The sequence below is a fragment of the Athene noctua genome, chromosome 1, assembly GCF_965140245.1.
Source record: "Athene noctua chromosome 1, bAthNoc1.hap1.1, whole genome shotgun sequence".
In the NCBI taxonomy this organism is placed as follows: Eukaryota; Metazoa; Chordata; class Aves; order Strigiformes; family Strigidae; genus Athene; species Athene noctua.
Window position 1 is genome coordinate 87,756,569 of NC_134037.1, and position 26,140 is coordinate 87,782,708.

Genomic DNA, 26,140 nt, shown 5'->3' on the forward strand with positions numbered 1-26,140 from the left:
CCTCATTTACCTTCCCTCGAAGAGCTACCTGCTCTTGCCGCTCCCTGACAAGCATGCTGAAAAATGCTCAATATATGGATGAACGACATGCAAGGAACAGGGTCTGATTAATAACCTCAATTTGCTAAATATGGACTGTCACATACACTCTTATTTTTAGAGCCAGTGTATTCTGATGGATTTTGCAATCAACATAATTGCCTCCACTAAAGTGATTTATATATTAGATATTATAGCTTGTGCTTTAGAAGTGACTGATTATCATGAGAAAACAAATCTGCCAATAATTTTAAAAGCAATATTAATACACAACATTTCATAATGAAAGATGGTCAGTGATGTTTCTAAATGGGCATTTGAACCACAAACCAGTACTAAAACACACTTTGGTAGCTGTGCAGTAAATACAGACTACTCACTTGAAAATTCTGTTCAGGCATTCACAAAATGTGGGCAATGTGAGAGCTTAAAGTGAGATTGCAAAGTGTTCTAGTGAGAGTTGCATGAAGAGGGTGTCTGGGTTTTCCCTCTTGCAAGTTTTTAAGCTATTACACCCAAAATAACCCATTTTTATGATTAGCTTTGTTTCCTATTCTTGACTGTTCACTTGTACTTCAAAGCTCCTAAGGAACCTATATAGATTTTTTTCTTTAAGTAAGATCATCGTGATAATGACAGATTTCATTCTAGAATCAAGAAACTGGACTGACTACATGTTATATTACACATACTTACTGAAAAAGAATAGAGCTTTCATCCAAAAGTTAAATGGGGAATTTAAGCTTGTTGTTAAACAGGGGCTAAATCTTCCCTCTCACCACAGCAGAGAAAAAGCCTCAGCTAAATTCAGTGGACGTACAACTGGATCTCTGAAGATCACAGATAATGCCACCTACACATCCACCACCATGTACACAAACTCTTTACATAATTGTCCCAGTGCCAGCGGTGTTAGAGCTTGATTCAGCCCCAGATGGTAGGTGTAACTTCCAGTGAACACCCATTATCTCCACTGAGGCCAGATTAAATTTATACTCTCTGTGAGTCAAAATTCGGGTTTCAGAGTCAGCGTGTACATGCCTAGTCAGTATTTAAAGAGCAAAGAAAATAGAAGGTACTGCAAGGTCTAAGGGTTTCAAAGTGCCTTCTAGGCAGACAGTTTTCCCTCCATATGCAAGTACCTGAGTCAGATGGAGAATTACAGGACAATTGGCACAGAATGTGACTGCAAGTCAGAGAAAATGAAATCATATATCTTATTTAAATATGGGGATTTTTAGGGCTATTTACACCATCTTTAGGTTCCCTCTGCTTTTATTCAATTAAAAAAAAGTTTTTTTGCTCTTTGCAGCAGCTATTGAGTTTCACTTAGTCTGAAAAAAAAGATGACAACGTTTAGGTGGACAAATGGGTCATCAAACAGCCTCATATATCTATAAAATAACTCTTTAGTAAATGCTAACAACATTAAGTTAGAATGAATACCATGATAGCTTACGTGCACTAAATTGCCAAATGGTCAGAAACATGACTTCTGAAACATTCCTCCCTTTCTCTACTTTTTACTCTTTGTTCATGCTATTTCTATAATATTTAAGGAATACAATTTGATATAGATAGGGATGGCTAGAGGACTTTCTTACATAAACCAAGGGCAAGAAAGAAACCAAATTTCAAACTACTAGAGAGCTCAAGAATTAGAAAAAGGCAAATTCATCTTCAACACACAAAAGTCCCCAGATGATGTTGGCCTGGGAAAGTCCTGCAAGATGACAAAAAGAAGTATGGAAGAGAGGTCACCCAAGCTATGTAAACTGTAGGATGAGATAAAGAATATCTTGTTGTCAAATCTAATTTAAAATTGCATCTGTTGAATTATTTCATGCTTCTTGATGTTATCATAATGCTTTCAATTTGCATTCAAGAACTTAACACTCTGCTTTGGCACCAAAAAAAAGGCTTTATACCTCCTCTTAAGGCTCTCAGATTTAAGGAGGACTGAAATGCACTTGCTAAAGAGCTTCTGAGAAGAGGAGATGCAACAAATCCAAATACACTGATTTCACATAGAAAGCACCGAGGGCATGTGCAATGCAAGGAAAGGCTGAGGATGTCAGAAGATGGAGAGCATTTTCTTCTAAACTGCAAAAATCAGCTCCAGGGATGGCGTCAGAAGGTGGCCGTTACCTGACAAAGCAGGCAATTACTCAGCACCCACCTGGAAAAGGGCTATCAGTGGCAAGACAGTTCATGACTACAGAAAAAAGCGTTTTGTTGTCACTGCTCCCTTCATAGCCTGAAAGCTTTTATTTCCATATTGATAATGAAACAGACAAACCTGTTTAGTTTACTCAAGACGGTAATTTGAAAGCAATACTGAAAATTATGAGTTATGTTTACAAATCTCAGAACTTATTCTGATAAGAAATTTTATCTCTATTTTTAGGGGACCTAGATGCAGATTAACAATGTTTTTATAGTAATGCTTTCAAAATAATGCAGCAGAAAACATGTACTTGGGTCAGTTACCTTTTCATACATGCGCACAAAAATGCATTGGACAAACACATTTTTCCATGTTTCACATATTATAGAAATAAGTTACACATTCACGGAAAGGGTAATTCAGATAACTACAAAATTCTGAAGTGGTGAGCTGACTGGAAGGTATTTACAGGAAATGTCTCCTGCTTACAGAGCCCTCACTGTGGTGGTTTGTCAATGTCAGAATTAGCACGGATCTGAACAAAATTCATGGCAATCTTGTTGAAGTGGGACTTTCTTTTTATCATTTATATGACAGAGATAGCTCCTAATGATTGAATTATGTAGCTTTGCAGAGAATTATAAAGGGATGTGAATTCAAAGTGGAAAAAGATGTTGTAGGTCACCCCTTCCATCTTTCTGCTAATGCAAGTCTCTTTCCAAGAGCTCATGTAATTCGGTTCTGCCCATATTAAGTTTTATGCATAGCAAACACTGGCCCCAGCCACATTTTCTTGTGGGACTATTCTCCTTGATAGACTGTACTCCTCAGTCCTGCCACCAAGATCTTGGTCAATTTATTATATATATGTATATGCTTGTCAAAGCAAAGTCACTCAGTTAAGGAACCACAACACAGTAACAATTTAGTACATTACTTGAGTCTTGTGGAAAGAGTCTTTCTTACTACGCCTAGAAACCCAGCAAATTCTGAGACACTTTGAGACAGGTCCTTAAAGCAGGGATCTCTATTAAGGACCTAAGAGGATTGCTTGCAAGAGTCATTGCTGATGTGCTCTGACTAACGCTAGTTGTTGAAAAAATGGAAACTGGGCATCAAGATTCAAGGTTATAGAACTGCAGAGCTATTTAGAAACTACGCTATATTAGTAAATTCCTCCTCATTCTCATGGCACGTATTTTAACAAAGTTTTATTCATATCTAACAATTTATCTCAAAGAAAATGCTATTCTACTACCAGTTTTGGCCCAATTTACTGACTTTTATTTATGGATTGATTTCCAGAGATGCTGAGAACATGCAGTTTTCCAACAAAGTTCAGGTATGGGCTTAATATTTCTCATACACAAATCACGTACTAATACGCTGTTGCCAAGGGAATTCTGCCTGAGCATTTGGGCAAAGAAAGTATATAATGCACCCTCTGTACAATTCTCCTTCTAGCCAGTTACTCCAAGGAAAAGGGTACAGCAAGACAAATGAGAGAAAATTCCTGAACTAATCAACCTTTCATAGATGGATCTAAAGCTAGTTATATAAAACAAGTAGTCAACAAACTCTAAAGAGAAAAATTACATGATAATGTTCAACGTCGGAAAAACATGATACAGGATTGCAATTATGTTTTGTGCACCATGTACTCTAGCATGACTGCAAGTTTGGCAGAGGAGAGACAGATAAACCAGGTATGATAGCTCATGTTCAGAATGGAGCAGCAGAGGCTGAACATAAAGAGGTCTTCATGACTTTACTCTTAAGTGATAAGAAGGTATCATTAGGAAGAAAAACCTGTATGGACTGACTTGTTAGCTGATTATCAAGAAAATTTAAAAAGGACAGAATTTATTTTCATAAAAATGCTCAAGAACATCAGATGTGAGACAACAACTTTCACATAGGAAAAGCAGATGATTTCCGTATTTTACTGTAACTCAGACTGGATAACAGAATCATGAATATCTATAGAACTGCCACCGAACTTTACAGGCAGCATTATCCAGACAGGGAGCTTATACTTTCAAAGGGAGCAATTAATTAAGATTTTTATTTTTTCTGCAACTGCTCTGATTTCCATTTACAGCACATGACTTTACCTGGAAGGCTACTGAAAATATGTACATTTTCAAAACTTGTCCTTTTTCACAGAAGCAGAATTTAAGAATTTGCTTTAAATATACAGGAAAAATAATCTCATTTAGCATCATTTACAGATCACACAGTCATGTGCTCTTACACTCACGTTGCATTATCAGTTATTTATTGTGTTCTCCATAACCCACCAAGATTCTTCAATCCTCCTTCATTTTTAATTCATTTGGGAGAAATGCACACACATAAAATAATAAGGCTGAAACAGCATCCTCTTGCAACTATATAGATGCAGTTGACTGTTCTAGTATTAGTCCCAACCTCCTGTGGCACTGTAACTGTGGCACTTTCAAAATTTTATTCTGTCTCTCCTTTGAACATTTTTAATATGCATTTAACTTTAAGAAAATGATTGTGTGTCTCAGACACTTTTGAGTCTAACCATCAACAAAAGTATACTACAGAAAATGACTAAAAGATATTAATTTTTCTTCATATGTTATACATCTGAAATTCTTACAAACTGCAAGTATTGTCATGACTATGTTCATGACATGTTCATTTGTTTGCTTAGGGTTAGTCTTGAGCTTTCCAAACACAAAAATAATTTCTAATTTGTTGTGAATGGAATTTTTCCCTAACCTTTTGTATTTCTTATCTCAAAAAAGAGAACAGTAAGGAACTGAATTCTTCAAATTTGCAACAGCAATGAGTCATTAAACTTCCAAGACAACCCGACAGGTCCCATGAGAACAGAGGCCAAATGCATATGAAATAACAATGCCATATGTGGCATTATATTTCCCCTTTCTGAGATGGAATGGACTTAACAAGTCTCCATATTTAATTAATTCTTAATGACATGAACTGTTTTTAATCTGCCAGAAAAAAATTCTGTCAGTTATATCTGTAAGAAAAGAGAAGATGATTACGGGTAGGTTGCATGCTTATCCATTAGTTGCATTCATTTCCGGAATCAGTTTTCTGAACTGAGATCCAATTCAACTTGTCACAAAACTAAATCATAATTCAGGAACATGACTTAACTCACAGGAAATGCAAAGTGATTTGAACTGCATTGGCCTTAAAAAAAAAAAAAATAAAAAAAAAAAATTATTTATTAATGTGCACACGTCATTAATAAAAACCTACTGAAAGCAATGGGATTCTACACAGAACAACATGTTCTGCATGGGTGGACTCCAAGACATACAGTATTAAAACTGGTATCTTCAACAGATGAAACCTAAGAAACTGCCTTTTTAGAAATTATTTGCAATTTGAGGCATCTCTCTTGAGATGAAAAAGTGAGGGAGATTTTCAGCACTTTGTGAAAATTAGTGATTTCTTAGTAACCTCAGAATGATCAGATGGTTAATATTTTGATAGTTACAATCAAATTGAAAGGCTACATGATTCCACTCTGGCATACAATAAATTGATCCAAGCCCTCTTTTTGCCACCAAGACACAGCACTGTACTATAGTTTTATTATGAGAATAGGTCTGCAATTTCTTGACATTTTTGAAGATTTTGTTTTGATGTCTCTTTTCTCCACATTTTCTTCAGATAAATCTTTTTAAATGAAAATATTTGATATCACAAGCTCACGTGGAAAAAAAAATATATTTTAGAGAATGTATTAACATATTATAAAAACATGTAAAGATTATTTGTTCCTGAGCTAGCTCTGGTAATAAATGAACACATGCAGTATATCAATCTCATTTAATTTCTAGTTTAAGATTAATTATTTTCCTGGCAGTATGCTACATTCTGAACAGTAGCCCAGATATGGGTGAGGAACAGTAAATGGTTGGGAGTAATTTTTAAACTAAAATAAAATTTTAGTGTGTTTTCAAAGACTCGAACAATTAGGTCAGTGATGAGGAAAGCGGTTTGCTTTGTTAATAACTTTAATAAAGATTAAAGGGAAAGCCTGCTTCTTGCCAGCCTTGAGAGACTCCTAATGCCTGACACAGTGTTAGGAGGTGCAGTTTCAAGCTTGTTCAGGACAAGTTCATGAAAAGGGAAGCACTGCACAGCAGCATAATACATGACAAGTACGAAATGTATCTGCATATCTGTAATAACATAAATTCTATTTATTATCTTTTCTAGGAAGGAAGAGAATTGCTGTGAAAATCTGCAGAACCTCTTTGGAGTGCATTTGAGGTGGAATTTATCCTTTAATATCCTCAAATTGTTTCAGTCCTATTTTAGATTTATTTTGGATTCTTGAATATTATTTGTTTGATTCTTCCATATTCCTCTCATGACCATTGTTTACGACAGTTATCTAATCCTTTCTGAAAGCAGTTGTATTCAGTTCTCCCCTTATCCGCTCTCTCTTTATATTCATGGAAAGGTATCAGAAAAAAATCCTCAGGCCACAAGGCAAATACTAATTCCTGGGACTGGAAAGATGCCAACCTAGTAAGAACACTATTGAAAAATTGTCTTAAAAATTTATTTTCCTGTGAATGCTCTAGCATTAGCCAATTCTGGCAACACACAGCCACCTTAGCTAGATCTAGCGCAACGCTCTGACCCTGTTGCATGGGGGAGCTGCCAGTGGGTTTCCAGGAGGCTTGCACCTTCTGCTCATGACTTGGAAGGAGCAATGAGATGGCAGTGTTGGGGCTTTCCCTTCTGTCACCCCTGTGCAACAGAAGAGCTTAAATTCACCAACTGGAACATATTTCACAGGTTTTATAATCTCAAAAGCTCTCAAACAAGCACATTTACTTTTCAATGAAGGCACCTCCCTGCCTGATGAAGAAAGCAATCCCAAGTTTAATTTTGTATTTCTGGCATGCAAAAACTGGACAGATTATGTAAGATTTCTATTTACTAACTAAGGTATGTAATTCATTGCCTGATCCAGTGGTCAGCTGTTACTAGAAAGTTAGTGTCTCCTATTTTAGATTAAAGGATGTTAATGGAGACCTTCTCAGCCTGATCTCAAGTTCAGACCTGTTAAGTATGTATTTATTTATTAAGCCCCCCCTGGTAATGTAATACACATTACAGCTGAACAACTCAGTGTCTCTTAAGACCATAGTAAATTACTTTCTGATCTTTAACATATTAGGAGACTATACTGAAGTGTCCCTCTGAGAAAAGCAAATAACATTTTCACAGAAGGGGAAAAACATGGTAATAGGTGGTAAATCAAGCACTTCTCCTTCAGCAACTAATTTCCTCTTATGGAGTAGCTAATCACTCAGGTGTGGTATGAATTATTTCTCCTCTGTAGCTTTTGATAAATTTTGCTGAACATTTTCAGATCTCAGAATTTTAAAGAAAGATGGACGTTTTTCTCCTTCACCATTTTCAAAGTCTGCCTTGAAGGCACTCAGGTGTGCTGAGCATCTCAGCTTGAAATTGTTTTATTTAGCAAATATTTGAAACTAAACTGTGTCTGCTGCAAAGGAAGGAAGCATCTATTGGAACCATCCATCCCTGTGGTCTTCAGCTCCGAAGAACTGAGATTGAATCCATATTACAAGTGAACACACATCTAAATTTCTGAAAAGCTGTAAATAGAGACTTGCAAAGTCTGAGTTTTTAAAAAGGTAAGCTATAATTTACACGCTTAGTTACCTACATAAGTGACCTGGTCTTCAGATGAGCTGAGTACTTACAGTCTGGATTAGAATAAACAAGAGAATGATCATAGATAATCCACTTTCTTTAAAAATTAGCATACTACTCGGTGTACAGAGGCATCTAATTTTGATTATAAATTTTACGAGGTTTTTGTAATACTTTACTACCTATTATCTTCAGATTTTCCTGTCTAAGTACACCTCAGTACTTACAATACGTAATTTATTAATAAAAACTCAAGAAACAGGCAAATAAACAAGGTATTTACCAATACAGTTCATATTAGAACTACATTATTTTCCATAATAAATACTTTTCCAAAGGTGTATATCAGAAATAAGAGATCTAAACTAGGCACATCTTTGGGTCTGAATGTGAGAATAACTATTGCACAACCACTCCTCTGCTTCACTGAGACTTTGTTCACTGTAAATAATTACACTTCTTGGAGCAAACAGAAGATGCAAATGGCAAGGTAGCTTTTGATGAATATTGAGGCTTTTTTTTTTTTTTTCCTCAGATCATCTTCAAATCTGACTTTAATAAACTTTTATCAAACTTTGAAAAAGGTACCAACACATTCATTTCAATATCAGCAATTCTTGAACAGGAATTATATGACATAAAATTATGTTTTTAACAGTGGGATGATTAAACAAGGCAGACTGTAATGATGTGTTCGATCATACAATACATAATTCTGGAAAGAAATAGGAAAGATTTCTACACTGACCATAGTCTGTGTTTTCCGGCTCCCAACAATTTGATGGCCAAAAATAGGGTGTCTATAGACAAAACAAAAAAGCAGGGAACTCAAGTTAGACAATGCAAGCATTATACATCCCTTGGATTGATACTGGTTTCCAGAGTCGATTTACATTCTTGGTAGAGCTATTATATTGTTAACTTTACAATTTTGAAATAGGCATCAAAACAGAAAATTACATTTGTATGCTTGTTTATTGCACTAGTGTCAGAATGGCATTGAAAAAGAACAAAGTGTTCTTTTTATTCTTAAAGTTAAGGGAACAAAAACCACAAGGTTAGGTAGTGAGGTTGTCTTTTTCATCTCCCCTAGCAACATACCTCTCACATGTCCTGAAGAATCAGTTTTAGAAGGTGAAAAAACAGAAGATACTTTGGGGTACATTCAGTTCTTGATTTTGGAAAGTTTTTATTAGTATATATTAATATTCAATACTCTTTCCTATGAGTTATTTGTTTAAAAATGCCACTAAATACAAACTCTTTTCACAAAGTTATCAAAGTTCTTGTCATTTTTTGATGTCATTTTTCTACATCTTTACTACTTGTGATTTAAAATGTGATTTTTTAAATGGAAATCCAGTAAAAGTATCAATAGCTAGTTCAATACTATGCTTATTAAAACTGTGCTAAACGTATTGTTAAAATAATTCACTTCTACCAAAGGAATAAAAGACCATGTAGGCATTTTTCATACAAATAACTTAATTTTTTAAATGGTAAGTTTTTGTTAAAATGTAAAGGATTATAGTATTTTATACATAACACATTCATATATATACATATACACACATACAGAGAATTATATATTATTTCAGCAGTTGAATTAATCTCATTAAATACATGGACTGGTCTGAGTCATATTTCAAAACACAGGTGCTTCCTTAGGAAAAACCTTTGCTTTACTCTCTGTTTATTATTGGTTTTTCTCAAAGATCTCCCAGCTGCAAAAAAATGGAAACCTCTCCTGCTGCCTACTTCCCTCAAAATTGTTTTAATCTGGTAACCAACAGGGTTGAAGGGTGACACATTCACACCGATTGTCAGGTTAAATATATATTGTGACAAATCTCTTGTAACAATGACCCATCAGCTTTAATAGGAGCAACTTAGAACTTGATATTTATCAAGCAACAGCAATGAGTTAAAGGATAAAAAGAAACTATCACAAGCTAGCTTCAAAGGCTGAGATGTGTTTCTTGGAGACTGTTCTGTGCTCTGTAATGGAGCTGCAGTAAGTCATTATCCTATCAACTATTCCTTCACAGTGCCACTGAAATCAAAGTGACCAATATAAGGACAAATGGAAAGAAGAAGAGAAACCTCTAAACAATGAATATCAGCACCCAGCAAATCCTGGAGAAGTAAGAAGCTATAAAAGTAATTCAACAATGTCAATCATATAAAGCATAAAGTAACCACCATTTAAATATACAGTTTTCAAATTCGGAGAGAATAGTCCCTCCTTAGAGGCATGAACTGTATCTTGGGAGAGGCTTAAGAAGAAAAGCACAACTACACCATTTTACTATTTTCTTGCTAACAGTAGCTTTAACCTCTGTTTACAGATTCCAGCTGAGGTCCTGGAAAATGGATACAGTGAGGGTTACTAAATGCATTGAAACCATACATGATCAAGCAGATCCTGAGCTGAAAATGTCTGGGGCTCAAATGTTATTTAAGGGGAAGTAGCAGTTATGGGGGGCGATAGCTGGAGAATGGTGCAGGGGAAGACCCCTTTCAGAAGTAGAGACAAAGATTCTTCCAATTGTGGGTATACTTGCTGCAAATTCCATTTTAAAACTCCTCATACATACTTAGGCTTTCTCTTGACAAATTACATATACTCCCATTCTGGCTGAGACTAAAAAATAAGTTCTGTCTTCTGATTTTCAGCAAATCTCAGAATTGGTTTTGGCATTCTTTTCACATCAGGCTATGAGGAAATACTATATATTTGTAACCGTATGTTTATGATGTAAGAGAAGGACCCTGTTGTTTCATACATAAATGAAAAGCTACCCTCAGCCAGCTAGAGCCAGAAATAGTTCTGAGAGGCTCTTGAAGAGATGATATCAATGAAGGATAAATCTGATATTACTGTTCTCAGTATTTAGTTAAAATCACACGTTAAATTTTTATTGGATCTTGCACAGGGGTGGTGGAGGAGAGTGGGCACTAAAGAGACTATGGAAAAGCGGGTAGGATCTTCAATGCTGTGAAATGTCACTTTAGCTCACTAGGAGGCAGAGGTGGCCAAGGCTTTTCTGAACGACGCAAAGGTGTGTCCCAATGGCAGGACCTGCTTCTAACAGAGGGTCTCAGTTCAGACCAATGCTCAGAAGTGTGAAAATGACCGAGGACGCCTTTTCCTTTCCAAAGTTGAACAAAACTTTCAAGGGAACAGATAAAATAGATTTTGTTCCATTGGAGAATACCTGAGCAAGACTTTGATGGTGTGTGTTACTTCGAAGGAAAACAACTGCAGGATGAGACTGGTATTCTGCAAAGATGAGCACAGCAGCATGAGGGCCAGCAGGCTCAGAAAGCAGGCACAGGAGGTCTCTCAGGAAAGTAGATGGCAGCTACTGAAAGAGACCTTACTAAATATCCAAGTACCTTTAGAAAGTACAGTGACAGACCAGTGTAACCACACTGGCAATCTCCAGTCAGCTAAAATTAAAAAGAGATCATGGGAAGAGCAAAAATTAATGCATATGTTACTAAGGATGAGTCTAAGCCTCCCTGCACCGTCATGCCTCTGGAGATAAAAGTAGAAAAGTTAAAACAGAGCATGAGTTTTAATTAGCCAAGCACACAATAAATCATAATAAAAGGTTTCAATAATGTGTTATAAGGTAAACCCAAAAGAAACCCAAAAGGCAAACATTCCACTATGAGAAAGGGGTTCAAATAACAGTTAGTGCAGACAAGTACAGAAGACTATTAAATGCCTTCCTAGTTTGAGTCTCCAGAAGGAGGAAGACTGTGGTCAGATAAAGGTCTTTCTGTTCATGGAATGACACACAGGTGTGAGCTTTCCTTGCTGATGCTCTGATCTGGACAGGCACAAGCTGTTTCTGAACTGCAAGCCGTGACCGTGCCTGTGTGGTGCTTGGATGCATTGAACAGGACCTGCTCAGAAGTATAGCTCATCAGCTCAAGCACTGCGACGAGGTTGGAGCTGGCCTCTGGCCAGCTGGCTCAAACTGGGAGCAAAGTTCAAGTCTGCCTGCAATCAGCTCTGCGAACATGCCCAAAATTAACTTTGACATGAAGATAAGACTACAGGGCAAATTACAGGGGGAAAAAAAAAAAAAAAAGGAAGAGAAATATTTATATGAAGTCAGACAGTTCAGGTTAGAGGCCTGACAAAAGTCAGCACAGAACACTTAAAGAATTATTGTGTTTTGATTTGGGTAAACTATTTGTAGAAACCAAAAAAGCCTCACCAAACTAAGGAATGACTCCTGCTTCCTCAGCACTGTGAGTTATTTGCACATTTAAATAATAGGATGAAATTTTTGCTCTGGTATTTCTTTTACTCCTCTCTCTCCAAGTCTATAGTATCTAGTATCTAACTGGCAAGAGTTATTAAAAGTATTGGATTATCTGCATGATGCTTAAGTGGGTGCAAGTTACCTGATGGACAAGTTATACATGGAAAAATATTAATTCAAGTAACCTTTGAAACATGGGCAGTTATCTAAAAAAAAAAATTTTTAAAAAATCACATAAGGCAGAGAAGCCTCAGAAGACTACAGCAAGGGGAAGATCTACCTTTTTCAGAAAAGGGGAAAAGATAAAATTTTCTGTATTCTAATCTTTCTAGATGTAATATCTAGACCAGTATACTATATATAGTAATATACTATCCATTTCTGAATCCTTAACAGCTAAAGGTTATTAAAATTTGGATTTTTCAGAAATATTTTAGGTCACTGACAGTGTAAAGCCCTTACTAGATGAGAAATAAACAGTAGATGCTATGTATTTTGACCAAGGCAAAGTCCTACATTACTGTCTTACCATCAAGTAAAGATTTATGGTATCGCTGTAAGATATGTACTGAAAAGCAGCTACAACTGCTGGTAAAGTTGTATTCAAAGAGCATCTAACTATTTTTCACTTTCAAAGAAGGAATGGCATTGGTGGGTGCAGAGACAAGGAAAATTCTCCTAAAACCAGGTACAAAGTAAGTCTCAAGCGACCTCATTCCTGTCTGAGAAAAGACCCAGGGAGAAACCTTATCACAAGGCTCCCACCATAGTACATTTCAGTTATTAGAATGATGCATAAGATTTTTGGGAAATGTGTATCAAGGTCCCCTGTTCACGCTGGCCCACAAGGGCATCAGCAGCCCCCTGCCTGTCTCCGTTCTTCAGGGGCACGCTCTGAGTGCATCCCCACTGCTGCCAGCTGCAGTCCTTCTCAGCCCCGGCACCTCGTCGGCTCCTGCCTGTGCAGAGATTTATTGTCCCAACCTCTGCAATCAGGCAAGTTAACATTGAGCCTGCACAAGGTCCCAGACAGAAATCACTGGAACGTCTGACTCCAAAAACCTGATTTTCCTACAAATGGAGTCTGAAGTTTACTTTGTCCCTTAGATGTTACAGACCTCAAAGAGTTTAATCACAACATGTGACTATAATGTATGTGCTGAGTTTACATCTTTCCACTTCTGTTTCAAAAGTCTCTACACAATTTCACAGTCCAGATATTTAATAATCCCTTAGAAGAATTTGCTAGAGAGGTTTTCCACGAAGACTGATGGAAGAAGATTTGCCTTGTTCAATAAGGAAAGATTAGGAAGCAAGAAGAGTCCGATAAGAACAATCCTGGTCTCACAGAATGAGATCAGGAATGAGAATAGGAGGTGTCTGCAAAGGAGAAAGCTGCCTGCTCTCATCTGATCTACTAAATCTCCCACAGCAATGCAAGGAGGCTCTGCCCACATTAATGACCTTCTCTGTACCTGGACTATTCAAAGAAAGCTTGGTTTAACTATTTGTAACAACTCACATATACTGAGTACACTGTAGAAGAATTACAACATCCCTTGCAATATCACACATTTCTATAGCACAGTTATACAATCTATGTGTCTTGTTTCATGATCTAGAAACCCTACATAAGTAAATATTTTCCCCAGGAGAGTTATGGCTGGGGTATAACATGTTGTACCTCAACAGTACCATTTTGAAAGAGAAGATTATGAAATATCAAGGGTTTTTTGTGACATGTAGAAAACCTGAAGGAATTATATTTAAGAATTTTACTTTTCCTCAGAAGGAAATGTGAAGCAGTTCATCATGAACAAGTATTAAACAGGGAACATTTGTCATTTTGCCATGACATCCCACTTATAGTCGGAAGGAAGGTGGGTGGTAGAACAGTTTGGGGAAAGTCAAGTAATGTTTATCAGCCTAGGCAGAAATAATGCTGCCAGTTTTTATCAGTACACTTTCAAGGCACTTTGTTTAATTGTATCTGTAATTTGAATAAGCAGTCAGTACAAGTCAGCAGCTAGAGAAATTAGGCTGACCTAGTGCACGTGATTGTAGAGTCATTTAAGCATTCAGAACAAAACAGGCTGTTAACATGAATCTTTATACCATTGACATAAAACTGGTTTTGCACACACAAATGCATACTGGTTCTTTAGCATTATAGGTTAATATTATTAGGTAAACATAACCACAGAAATACATAATCCTCCTGTTAATAAAGTCATATGAAACAAAATCCTCTAATATAGCACATATTCCACAATAAACAAATTGGCAGCAGTGGCTGCTATGCATCATGAGCAATCCTGTGATAAAACAAATAGATATGCTTTGGCCCTACCATAAAATTGATCAATAATAACAATATCTGAGCTAATGAAACATCCACTTGTAAAAATCAGTGTTGCCCATCAGCTTTTATAAACCATTATTAACTTCTATACATTAAACTATGTATTACTGAGGACAGAAATCATTAAGCATCTTTCAGCTACCCCTTGTTGATAGTAATAAGAGAAGAATTGTTTCTGAAGCTGCTCCACTGCATGAAATCTTTTAAAATCTAATTACTGGGATGGGGGAGGAATATTCAAATCATGCATAAACCTTCCTTTGCATATTACTGTTGTTATTCTCACAGGCACCAGGGAATCTTTATAAACAGCAAAAAACGAGTCTTTGCTAAAAAATAGTTATACAAAATCTGAAATGCTTTGCCTGATGGATGGCAGAATTCACAGATATTCAGTTTTACATTCACTGCAGTTGAATCAAATGATCTCCTGGTAAAGGAAAAGGGTAAGATTGGTAGTCTAGCACTGTAAAGCCCATAGATGAAGGATGCCAGCAAGTAGTGCTCCACAGTTAGTTCAGAACTATCAAAAAAAGAGGTTGAGAAAGTTGGAAACAATAAAGATTTTGGCTTTGTGACTCCTCTTTTCTAACCTGGAAAGGGAATGAGCACAGAAAGCAGCAGGAGGGAAAGTGTGTCTGAATAGAGACTTAAAAAGGAAAAAAGGGCACTGATAGGGCAGTCAGAAAGACACATGGATTTGAAATTATTTTACCCTCTTTGAAACCTAAACAGAACCTGTATATTCTGAGCCTGATCTGAAGAGACAATGAATTAGTCCTTGAACGTGCAATTGCCAACGAAAATCTGCCAAATGCTGGATGAGATAACCTGCTTCTTTTTTATTTCTAAAATCTGGCTTCCCATAAAATCCTTCCCTCAAGGCATGGTAGATGATCCAGCAAGGCGTGAAGAGTGTCTGGAGAGCTGTGATGTTCAGCCACAGTATAGCCAGAGGCTGGCCCAGGGCTGAGCCAAGAGCTAGCTGCTCAAGCATGACTGACTCAAAGAGATGCGGGAAGCAATGCAATTCCACCTGAGACATGAGGCTCCAGAGCACTTCATGCTCTACACTATTTTGCAGCAAAGACATTCCAAGATCCTTACAATGATCGCTATATACATTTTATCCCCAATTTAGACATGGGAAAACAAGGCCAGAGATGTTAAATGTGTTTGTCAAGAAAGTGTTCCCAGTGGTAGCACAGAAGACATCGCAGGTGAAATCTTCATCTTGCCAAAATCCATGAGTTTTACTGCTGTCTTCACCACTCATGCTTTTACAAGAAACTGTTCCCATGAGTTTTGCTGCTATCTTCACCAGACTCATGTTTTCACAAGAAACTATGCCCATTTTCACACTTTTTCTCAGCTATTTATGCCTTCCGTCTTAAAAATGACAAAACAACAGCAGAACCTAAATTTCATCTCTGAAAATTAATTTACATTAGATCATAAATTAATCTCATGAAAAAATGGGGGTGTGATTATCACTAGCCTCTGGTATCCTAGGAGTTTGTTTAAAGATAAAAGATACTAGGAAACTTTATTCACCATGAACATTAAGCACTTAGCATGCGTGTGCAACTTGTAGAAGAAATCAACATAGCTTTTGCTGAAAGACTATTTTAGAAGTTTAACAGCGGAGAGGGCGAGTCAGGCATTCCTCACCAGGAAGGACATATTAACACTTATGTGGACACAGATTAAAAGTCCCAGTGAGTAATTCCTGGCCCCAGGAAGATCTGCTTTCTAAGGTGCACCTTGCTTTTCTTATTTAAGCCCCTCATACCTATTTGCTGACAGGTAGAGGGGGGTGGTTAGCAGATATTCAGCTCCTTCTTTGGTCCCAGGTTTAAATTACCAGGAAAAGGCAATGCAGCTGTTCCGGATGGGTCAGAAAGTACTACTATCCCTGAATTTTCTGATTTGCCTTGTTGAGACTAATAAGAAATTTCCTCTCCAGGTAAGGCAATAAATATTTAGATCTATCCCCTTTGAATTAAATGGTTATCACAGAAACTAATTTAATTGCACCTGAGTAGGTCAAAGAATGATCCTGATTTTTTTTCTTTAAATTTTTATTTCTAAGGCCACATTATTTAAAATACCAGATATAACTACAATTTTATAGTCCTCCTAATGGCAAGAGTAATAACTGAAAAAGTATAATTTTGACTGTAAAAGGGCATTTTCACAAATGAAGCACAATCTCCATTGCTTTTAGTTATTTCTACACAACAGAAGTTTTTTTTAAAACAAACTGGAAGTAATTTTACTGTCAGGAGGGAATGCATCACCCTTTGGAGAACAAAAAATGAAGTGCATGGAAAACATTATTGTAGCTAGTCTGTTTTTTGTAGGACAGGTCTTTGTATTGCAGACAGAGATTTCTCTGCAGGGATAGCTTCTGAACTTTTCAGTGCTGGCAGGTGCATGGTTTTTCTCTTTCTATTAAAATATCCAGAAATTTGTGAATCCTGTCCAATACTCTGGGGGTCCTATTTGGTTCTATTTCCAAACCACCTGAACAACTATTCTAGCGCAAAATTCACACAATTGCAGTCAAACTTTCCTCCCCATTGAGTATGTTGTCTTCACCTTCCAATTTAACAGCTTCAGTAACAGATTTTATATTAGCCTTATTTTGGTGGGGAATCGTAATGACACAACTTTTGCTGTTACAACTCCAGTTAACACTATTACACCACTATGAATTTTTTCTCATGTTATACATTAACAGCTAAAATTGCATTGTTTTAATATTGTTAGCATAGGAACAGCGATGCAAAAGGTACCACAGAGTAGCAAACGAAAGTACTGCAGATATATACTGAGCAACACTTGAGGAAATTATCTTATTTCATACGCATGTGTCAAATAGGTGCCAAATCCTTAACTTACATAAATCAGCTGGTGTAATTCTACAATCTAACCCTCAGCAAAGGGTTAGACTGGCACATGTCCAAACATGTAACCTGTACACCTCTCTGGGGAAAGCCCATGGCAGGGTAGCTGCAGTACTCTCAGTTGATCACAGCGCAGCTAATTGTAACCTATACTTTCAGTCGAATTACCATGCTAGCAGAGATGCTCATTTCCCATGCTTGAGATAGAAGCAGGCCAGCAGCTGTGCAGAATTCAATGACCAGCACTCCTATAAATCAGTCCTATTCTCTGCAAAATGAAGTACTCGGATATTTTGTCCTTCTGGCTGCTGCTTATGTAGAGACAAGCCAAGAACTAGAGCCTCAACCACTCCATGATTTCTTTCCACTTTTCACTTACCTCATAACCACATCAGTGCCTTGCCCTCAGCAAGTAAGCCCCTTCACACATGTGCCATCCCTCACTTCTTTATACTGAACACTGAGGAGGATGAAGCACCATGAGAGGGAAACCTTTTACTTCAAATCCTCTCTCCAGGATCAAAGGTAACTGGATCTAGGGGAGGAGGCTTGGAACGATTGGTCTTTGTATTACCCATATACACATGCAACTTACTGTCCTGCTAAAGGACAGGGGTTTTGCACTGTATGACCCACAGGATCTACATATGAAAATACGATAATACTGTATGCATGTATGCAATAATCATTCTCTTTCTTGACAGGCTGTGCTGTACATACTTAACTATATTCACTCTAAGATTTGTTTTAGACCAAATATTATGAACATTTCTTTTTCCTTATGTGGGTCTATAGAACTCAAGCCAAAATATCAATGAAAGTGTTGTACAGCAGTTAATCTGATACAGTGTTTTAGACTATGATTGGTCTCCGATGCATCACAGTTTTCTTCTGCATTTTAAAGACCATAATTTCAGTTTTATTTTATTCTTGATGGCTTCTTATTTAAATAAAGTTTAAGACAAAGCTTAGACTTAAACACTTTGAAGACAATAGATTTTGTTCTACCAGATACTGTTTTTCTGTAAGTATTCAACACAGTTTGAACTAACAGAGCAAAATTACCAAGATATGGTATTCACATAATCAATTTCATAGGTGTAATCATTGTATCATTTCAAAACAACAAGTATCTAGGGAAGATCTCGGAGCAGCTGTTGGTGAAACCTACCAGGAAGATCACCTAATAGGAAGAGCAATAGAGAACACAATCACCTTTGTCAAAGGTGGCACACAGCAAGCCAAGTTAATTCCTTCTCTAGAATACATAATCAGATAGCATGCAAACATCTTTGTTTCAAGTCTAGGCTGCTATTCATTATTAGAAGAGCAACACTCCTGCTCTCCAAGCCCTTAGTTTGAAGTCTAGGATAATGGAATACAACCATGTAGCTATCTGAATAATATACGTGTAGGTATAGGTATAAATATACATACATATACACACTTCCAGATTGTTCTGAAGCATTTGCATGTTTGTTGTATGGAATGGGACTGACAGATCAATGTAGAAATGTGTCTGCACTACTTTGAAGAATACACACTACTTCAATACTAATCTGTTACAAATAAGGAAATCCTCACATAAGAAAGAATATAAATATTACCCTACATTTTTTATCAGACTTCTGATATAATACAGATTTCTGATATAAAATACCTCCCCCTTTCCAAATTAAGATTATGTTAGGAATAAGATTCAGTAAAATAATTTAATTTCATTTACTATATTTCCAAAATACTAGATTAATTTATTTCATGAGAGATACTTTCACACAGCACTATCATATTTTTTCCAGGGATCAAAATGGTCAGTATCATCTTAAAATTTTGCCAACTTAATTTCTAAATAAAATCCTTCTACCTTCTTTTACTTTAAGGGGATTTGCCACCATTTACTAGGTTAGATAAGAGACAACGTATGCTTAAAATTAACTGTGAACCTTTGTGTAAGGCCTTTAATATGAGCCTCCATTTGCACAAGTCAAGAACAGATTGAAGACACTTACTTGGAATCGATAAAAGGTACCATCATCCTTTAGTGTTAGAACATGGTCTGAGATTGGAAAGAAATAACCATGTGCTGCCATCAGTGTTCCCAAATGTAGAGCTTCCACTGTTTAAAGAACAAAAGAAAAATAAATTTAAAAAAAATAATAATTTTTTTTCCAGCAGTTTAGTTTTCTTGTTCAGATTCACCTTATCTCCTGCTGATAACTACTTGACTCTCAGTCAAGGTCCTGCCATGAGGAAAGCTCTGTCTTTTTCTGTTGAATATAATGATGCAACCCAAAAAAAATCCCTTTACTATCCTTAACAAATGACTATTATAGATGTCCCACTGGTAACTGCAGTTCTACTACTTACCATCCGCCTTAGCAGGTCGCTACCACAATGTTCTCTCGTTTTGAAGCTGAAAACAGCTGTCATTTTTACCCTGATGGTGCAGCCTGTTTTTTGTCTTCAGAACAGTTTCTGAAGATTACGTGACGTTAACGTGATGTTAAAATAGTTGATTCCAATTGCATGATATCTTACTCACTAGCTTTATCAGAACTATAGTAAATGACAGATTTCCTTAAAAGTTTCTCATTACTGGGAAAGTAACAAAGGATTACAGAATCACAGGATGGTTGAGGTTGGAAGGGACCTCTGGAGGTTATCTCAAGCAGGAACACCTACAGCCAGCTGCCCAGGACCCTGTCAAGCTGACTTCTGAATATCCCCAAGGAGGGAGACTCTACAACTCTTTGGGCAACCTGTGCCAATACTTGGTCACCCTCACAGTAAAAAAGTGTTTCCCAATGTTCAGAGGGAATCTACTGTGTTTCAATTTGTGCCCATTGACTCTGGTCTTGTTACTGGGCACCACTAAAAAGAGCCTGATTCCACCTGCTTTACACCCTCCCACCAGGTATTAATACACATAGATGAGCTTCTACCTGAGCCTTCTCTTCTCCAGAATAAACAGCATCTTTTCTCATCAGAGAGATACTCCAGGCCTGTAATTATCTTTGTGGCCCTCTGTTGGACCTTCTCCAGTGTGTGTATGTCTCTCTTGTAGCAAGGAGTCCAGAACTGGACGCACACATCATGCATTCAATTCACTTTAATGAATAAAACCATAATATGTAACAGTCAGGTTTGTATGTGATCTTGTATTTTCAGTGAATCACTGTCCAGTGTCAGTCCCTGGAGTCTCTTACTCAGTACTGCCATTATTTGGCTGAAAAGAACATGATGTTGTAGGGATACAACAGCATTAGAGTCATGCTCTTGTTGCAGTATGTAAGTCCTACTATCTCTTTACCATATTTCTTTATCAACCTTGTAGCAACTTCAGTACCTATTCCTAAAATAGCTGCACAGCAATTTCTGCTGTAACATTACCAATTTCATAGCATAATCTACTAATACCAGTTCATAACCACTGAAGCATCCTAATTTTAAAAGATGAGCCCTGGAAAGGAACACAAGCATTTCTGAGCTATATGACAAAGCCACTAGTTATAGGAGCTGGTTCTAGAAAGGACAACACCGCTGCAGGACAACATCAGGGATGAGAAAAGGAAAAAGATTGATGAAAAGGCCATGTTGGACACCTAGGTAGTAACAGGAAGGTGGGAAAGGGGAAGAAGAAAAAGGCAGAGAAAAAAGATGGAAACAGCAAGATCTGCCTAAAAAATGAGGGATCTTTGATCTAAAATACGAGTTCAGCATGAATCCAGAAGGTATGCAGGATCAGTAAGGATGAGCATTTGCACGATGAAAAAAACATTACAGCACCACAACATACACAGATTCATATCCATCCTCTAAAAAGGGCTCATTTGTTCCTATTGCCTGTTATTTGGCTTTCAGCAATGGCAAGCATAAATGTTGCAGCACAGGTCTGTCCTGTCCTGCCTCTTTAAAACATCACTGCAGCATCTGACCAGCAGTCACAGCAACATTATGCAGAAAGAAATGTGAATCCTGATATCTGTGTTCTTGATAACATACACAGAAAGGGGGGATTCACTTATGCTTCACCCATTATTATTTTGGATATAAGAAGGAAACACAGGCTTATTTATTTACCTGTACTTTATCAACATCCCAGAAAAATTCCCCCTTACCCTTTTGCTTACCTGGGGACATTCACTGGTATAGGAGACACAGGGTGTGGAGGGGGACATTTTTAAGCTAATCTAAAACCAGCAAGCATGTGAAAAGGAGCAGGAAAGAGGATCTGGACAGTACTTAACTAAGAGCATATAATCCTACCAGAATTTATATGATACCAAATAATCCTTGTGATCTCTGTGTTTAGCAAACTAGTCGCTGCTGCTCCAGCAGAGCCACTAAGAAAATCCAACACACCGTCTCTGGCAGTGAGCTCTCTGGCCTGCTATAAAATGCCACAATCCTGTTAACAAGACTTCTCCCAATTTCAAGCCTACAAGAAATCTCTGTAACAAAAGGAAGGTAGTTGCTTCACTTGTGCTTGAGAAGTCTGCAAGTCCCCATCTGAACCTTATCCTTGCAGGAGAATAATGGACTTGCACAACTCTATAAAAGTTATCAAGCAAAGCTGTTTATTTTTCCAATAGTACATACTTACGCTCTCGCCAAAGCTCTTACTTCATAATTAGCAAATCAGCAAATAGACAGCTATCAACCTTTTCTCCTATCAGCATAAGACCACTCTAACATGCACTGTGCAGACCAATCAACTTCTTATTCATGCACTGTTCACGCAGTGGTAACTTCTCACAGTTCAGTACTTTTCCATAGTTCAGAGTTGCAGCTGTCTGTTGTTTTTCCATGCCACCTTAGCACAACTCAGCAGTTTCTTACCTTTCTTCCAAGGTCTGTTTCTCATCAAAGCCTAGCTGCTTCTCAGGGGCTGCGCAGAGCTGACAGGCTGATGTTAACTTGCCTCTCTCCCACAGCTGCGCAGGGCTAACAGGCCAATGTTGACTTGCCTCTCTCCCACAATCCTAATTAACGTAAGTCCATATATTGTTGTTATTAACTTATTCAAGCCACTAAATTCTATTATCCCTTGGGTCAGAAATTTTGAGTCAACACTTTCTGTATTGAGTCAGTTGCTAAGGTTCTTTTCATTTTCATTCACTACATTTACCTTTTAATTTTATTAAGTTTTTCTTTGTTCTCCACACTGCAACTTTTTGACAATTCCCCAAACTTTCTTTTTGCAGGTATTATGTATCTGCATGGAATGAGAGAAAAACAAAGGAAGAAATGTGCTGACATTTTTTAGAGAAAGGATTTCTTAGATAAGGGTGTCAGGGCTTGCCAGGGAGCTCTGACAGATATGGGAGAGCATTCTCTTCAGATTTAGCAGAAACTAAATAGGCTTCAGATTTGTTTCATGTTCTTCCTGGATTCTGAATTGTAATATTTTTCAGGAGCAAAAGGAGCTCACATTACTACCCTTTACCCAGCAATCTTTAGACAATATCTGGACTAGTATGTCCAGCTGGGAATAAATTGTCCACTCCAATACAAGAAAGACAACAATAAACTTAAACTAGTCCAGTGGAGGGTCACCAAGATGGTTGGGGCTGGAGAACGCACCCTGTAAGGAGAGGCTGAGGGAGCTGGGGTTGGTCGGGCTCAGAGAACTAAGTTATTAGGGGTGCCTAGCAGTAACTTTCCAATGCCTAAAAGGACATTACCAAATGAGGAAGCCAAGATCTTTACGGAGTTGCAAGGCATTAAAAGAAAAAAAAAAAAAAAAAAAGAGACAGTAGTAATAAACTAAACCAGGAATGATTCTGACTTCAGTCAAGCAGCAGAAGAGGCTTCCCCGAGAGGCTGTGAGTCTGCATCCTTAGAGAGCTTCAAGACCTGAACAGATAAAGTCCCAGGAAACATATTTCACCTTAGAGTTGACCCTGCTTTGAGCAAGGGGTTGGACTAGAGTCCTCCTGAGGTCCCTCTCAACCTGAATTATATTACAACTTTGTGACTCTAGGTGGTTAAAGCAGAAGTGAAACAAAGAGTAGAAAAAAGGGATGAAGAGAATTGGAGAAGAAATTATTTGAAACCTCCTGCCAGAGCAGCCTACAATCCTGGCGAGGTTGGTTTCAGTAGGAGGAAGATTTTATATTTCTCTCACTGACCACTGAGTCATATAAGCAAGTATATAGTCACTACTAGTTCTCTACGCAAAAAATGGAAGGAGTGACCTGGTCTTCTCCAGAAGCCAGTTAAGGTAATTTAAGATCTGAATCATTCCCAACGGGAGCCTACATCTCTTTTTCAGTTGTGTATGGAGACTAAGGTGGTCTTACTCTCACCTCAGGCAATCTCATTGAGCTAGGATGAGTTTACACTAATTCAGTGTTAAAGTATCTCTCTGTTCCTTTAGCCAGTAAGAGTTAATAGGGACATGTAAACTTGCTACATCTTTTCTTTTTTCCTTCAGCTAATAGACATTCTTCATGGCTATCAATCCAGCAACTTATTCCAGCATTGCATAAATATAAATGCACAAATATACCTTCTCAGTGTCAACCTAAGATCCACTGTAGCTCATACATAGAAACGTGAACAGTATCTGCTTTATTAAAAGAAAAAAAAAAAAAAAAGAGAGAGGAAAAAAAAATCACACATTCACACATGGTATAAGAATAAAGACAATCGTTTGAAAGTCTAATATCTTCTCCGTTGGTATCATCTGGCACTGGAGAAATAACCAAAGCATTATCAATAATCTTTGCACAGAGATTGAATAACCTATAAGTCAAATACAGCTCAAACAGAACAATGTCCGCAAAATTGTAACCCTGTCTCACACCAGACTGGTAGGAGACTAATGCTGCTGCTCTCTGCACTAGCAGTAGAACTTCTGCACAGAAAAAAAACAGCTCTCAGGAGGTTTCTAATCTCCGAGCGAAAAGTTGTCCAGTGTATTACAGACACAACAAAAGCAACACTTCGATATACATCTCAGTTTACTAAAATCAGACTGAAAAATATATACCGTAAGAAGCCACTGAAGTAGAACACTAAGATTTAGGGAACAAAACCACAAGCTTGAAAATGTAGCTGTCAGCAGATTAGTCCTACATGTCTAAATGCCTGGAAGTTCAGTTCAGACAGCTTCTGCATCCCCCAGCTATTCCTGCATGTGAAGTTAAGGGATTTTCACTTAAAGAAGCATATTTCACCCAGAATGGCAGATGGAGATTAACATCAAAAACTATGAGGTCTATTAGTGAAGAAGCCTGAAAAAGTACCTTTAAATATAAAGGTTCCCAGGTAGAAAGAGTAATGTTTAAATGTATTCTAAATACAAATTCAAAAAATCAGAGGAACATAGACTAAAAGCAAGAAAATAATGTTTTTTCAGATGGCAAGTATACACAGACACACACAGAAAAGTGGTATCTACACAACTATTCAGTCTTCAGCCACTGTGTGTAAGAATGTGCAATGTAAGCTCCATTCTCAGTTAGACCCAGATAGCCTCACTGAGAAGGTGTAATTCAAAACACAGTCAACTGCTATATAATGAATAAAAACTGCAGCCAGAGACATTGCACAAAAAATTGAAGGGAGACAAAGCTCATTGAGGTGTAACTGGTAGAACAGAGTAGACTTCAGCTTCCTCTTTTCTTGACTGCTTGTTTTGGAGACAATTATCTAAACTGAGGTTCCAGGTATACTTCCTATCAGTGATAATGTTGAAAAGTGGAACAGCATATTCAATAAACAAATTTATTCAAACCACTGTTTTAACTTTTCATAGCTAAAAAAGGACAGTGTTGCAAGTTCTAACAGCAAATGGAAAAGATATGCCTCAGGTGAAGGACCGAAATACATCTTTATGAGCCTGTTGCATTTCAACAGGATATGGAATATTTTATATAAATTAAAAATGTGGCTCTGGGTGATTCTTAATGTGTTTGATTCTTAACGTCTATTGTGGGGCTAAAAGCTCAGAAAAAGCTCAGAATTCCATGGTTCACTATGCTGTTGAACTCTAGCTGAGTGGGTGAAGTGAACAACACAGGTACATAGATTGATTAGCAATCATTTTTGTGAGAAGTAGTATTGCCCAGCCATCTGCTGTGCCATTACAAGGAGAGTGATCTTGATGGATTAAATGCTAGTCACTTTTAATATACTTTGTTATACAAGAGAGTCAGACATTTTCAGTGCTTTGGGACAATGCAAACCTGATGAAATCTAAAGAATGAAAAATACACTCTCTTGTTTTCATTTTATCTTCTTTTTAAACATAGTGCAGCTTTCTCCTTACTGTAACAACTATTGTATGGATTAATGATAGTTTGTTCATTTTAAATTACAGGGTATCTTGTCAGTGGTACAAGATGTTTCTTATGATAACATCCACAAGAGAGGATTAAAAAGGATGGATGTTCCTTGTTTTTCTTTGGAATAAACATGGGTTTGTGCTTTGAAACCCCTTAAAGGATATGTTTGCAGGGATTATGGTGTATTCCACTTTACTTATGCATCTCAGGGCTTCAGGTAATGCGGTCTCTATATTTATGTTTAGAATCACAGACTCACAGAATCATTCAGGTTGGAAAAGACCCTTGGGATCACTGAGTCCAACCATCAGCCCTACTCTACAAAGTTCTCCCCTACACCATATCCCCCAACAGCTCATCCAAACGGCCCTTAAACACATCCAGGG

At 37.3% G+C, this 26,140-nt stretch overlaps 1 protein-coding gene across 11 annotated transcripts in view; it reads right to left on the reverse strand.

Annotated features, from left to right (window-relative positions):
* RGS7 (regulator of G protein signaling 7) overlaps positions 1-26,140 on the reverse strand; it is a 246,294-nt gene that overhangs the window by 48,724 nt on the left and 171,430 nt on the right. For all 11 annotated transcript variants that reach the window (XR_012632895.1, XR_012632896.1, XM_074896832.1 and 8 more), the window contains 2 exons: positions 19,473-19,579; positions 8,661-8,712 (listed from right to left, as the gene is read on the reverse strand). Coding sequence is in view for 9 of the 11 variants with exons in the window: in XM_074896832.1 (XP_074752933.1) it covers positions 8,661-8,712; positions 19,473-19,579 (159 nt within the window). In the remaining 2 variants the exon portion in view is untranslated. The remainder of the gene's footprint in view (positions 1-8,660; positions 8,713-19,472; positions 19,580-26,140) is intronic.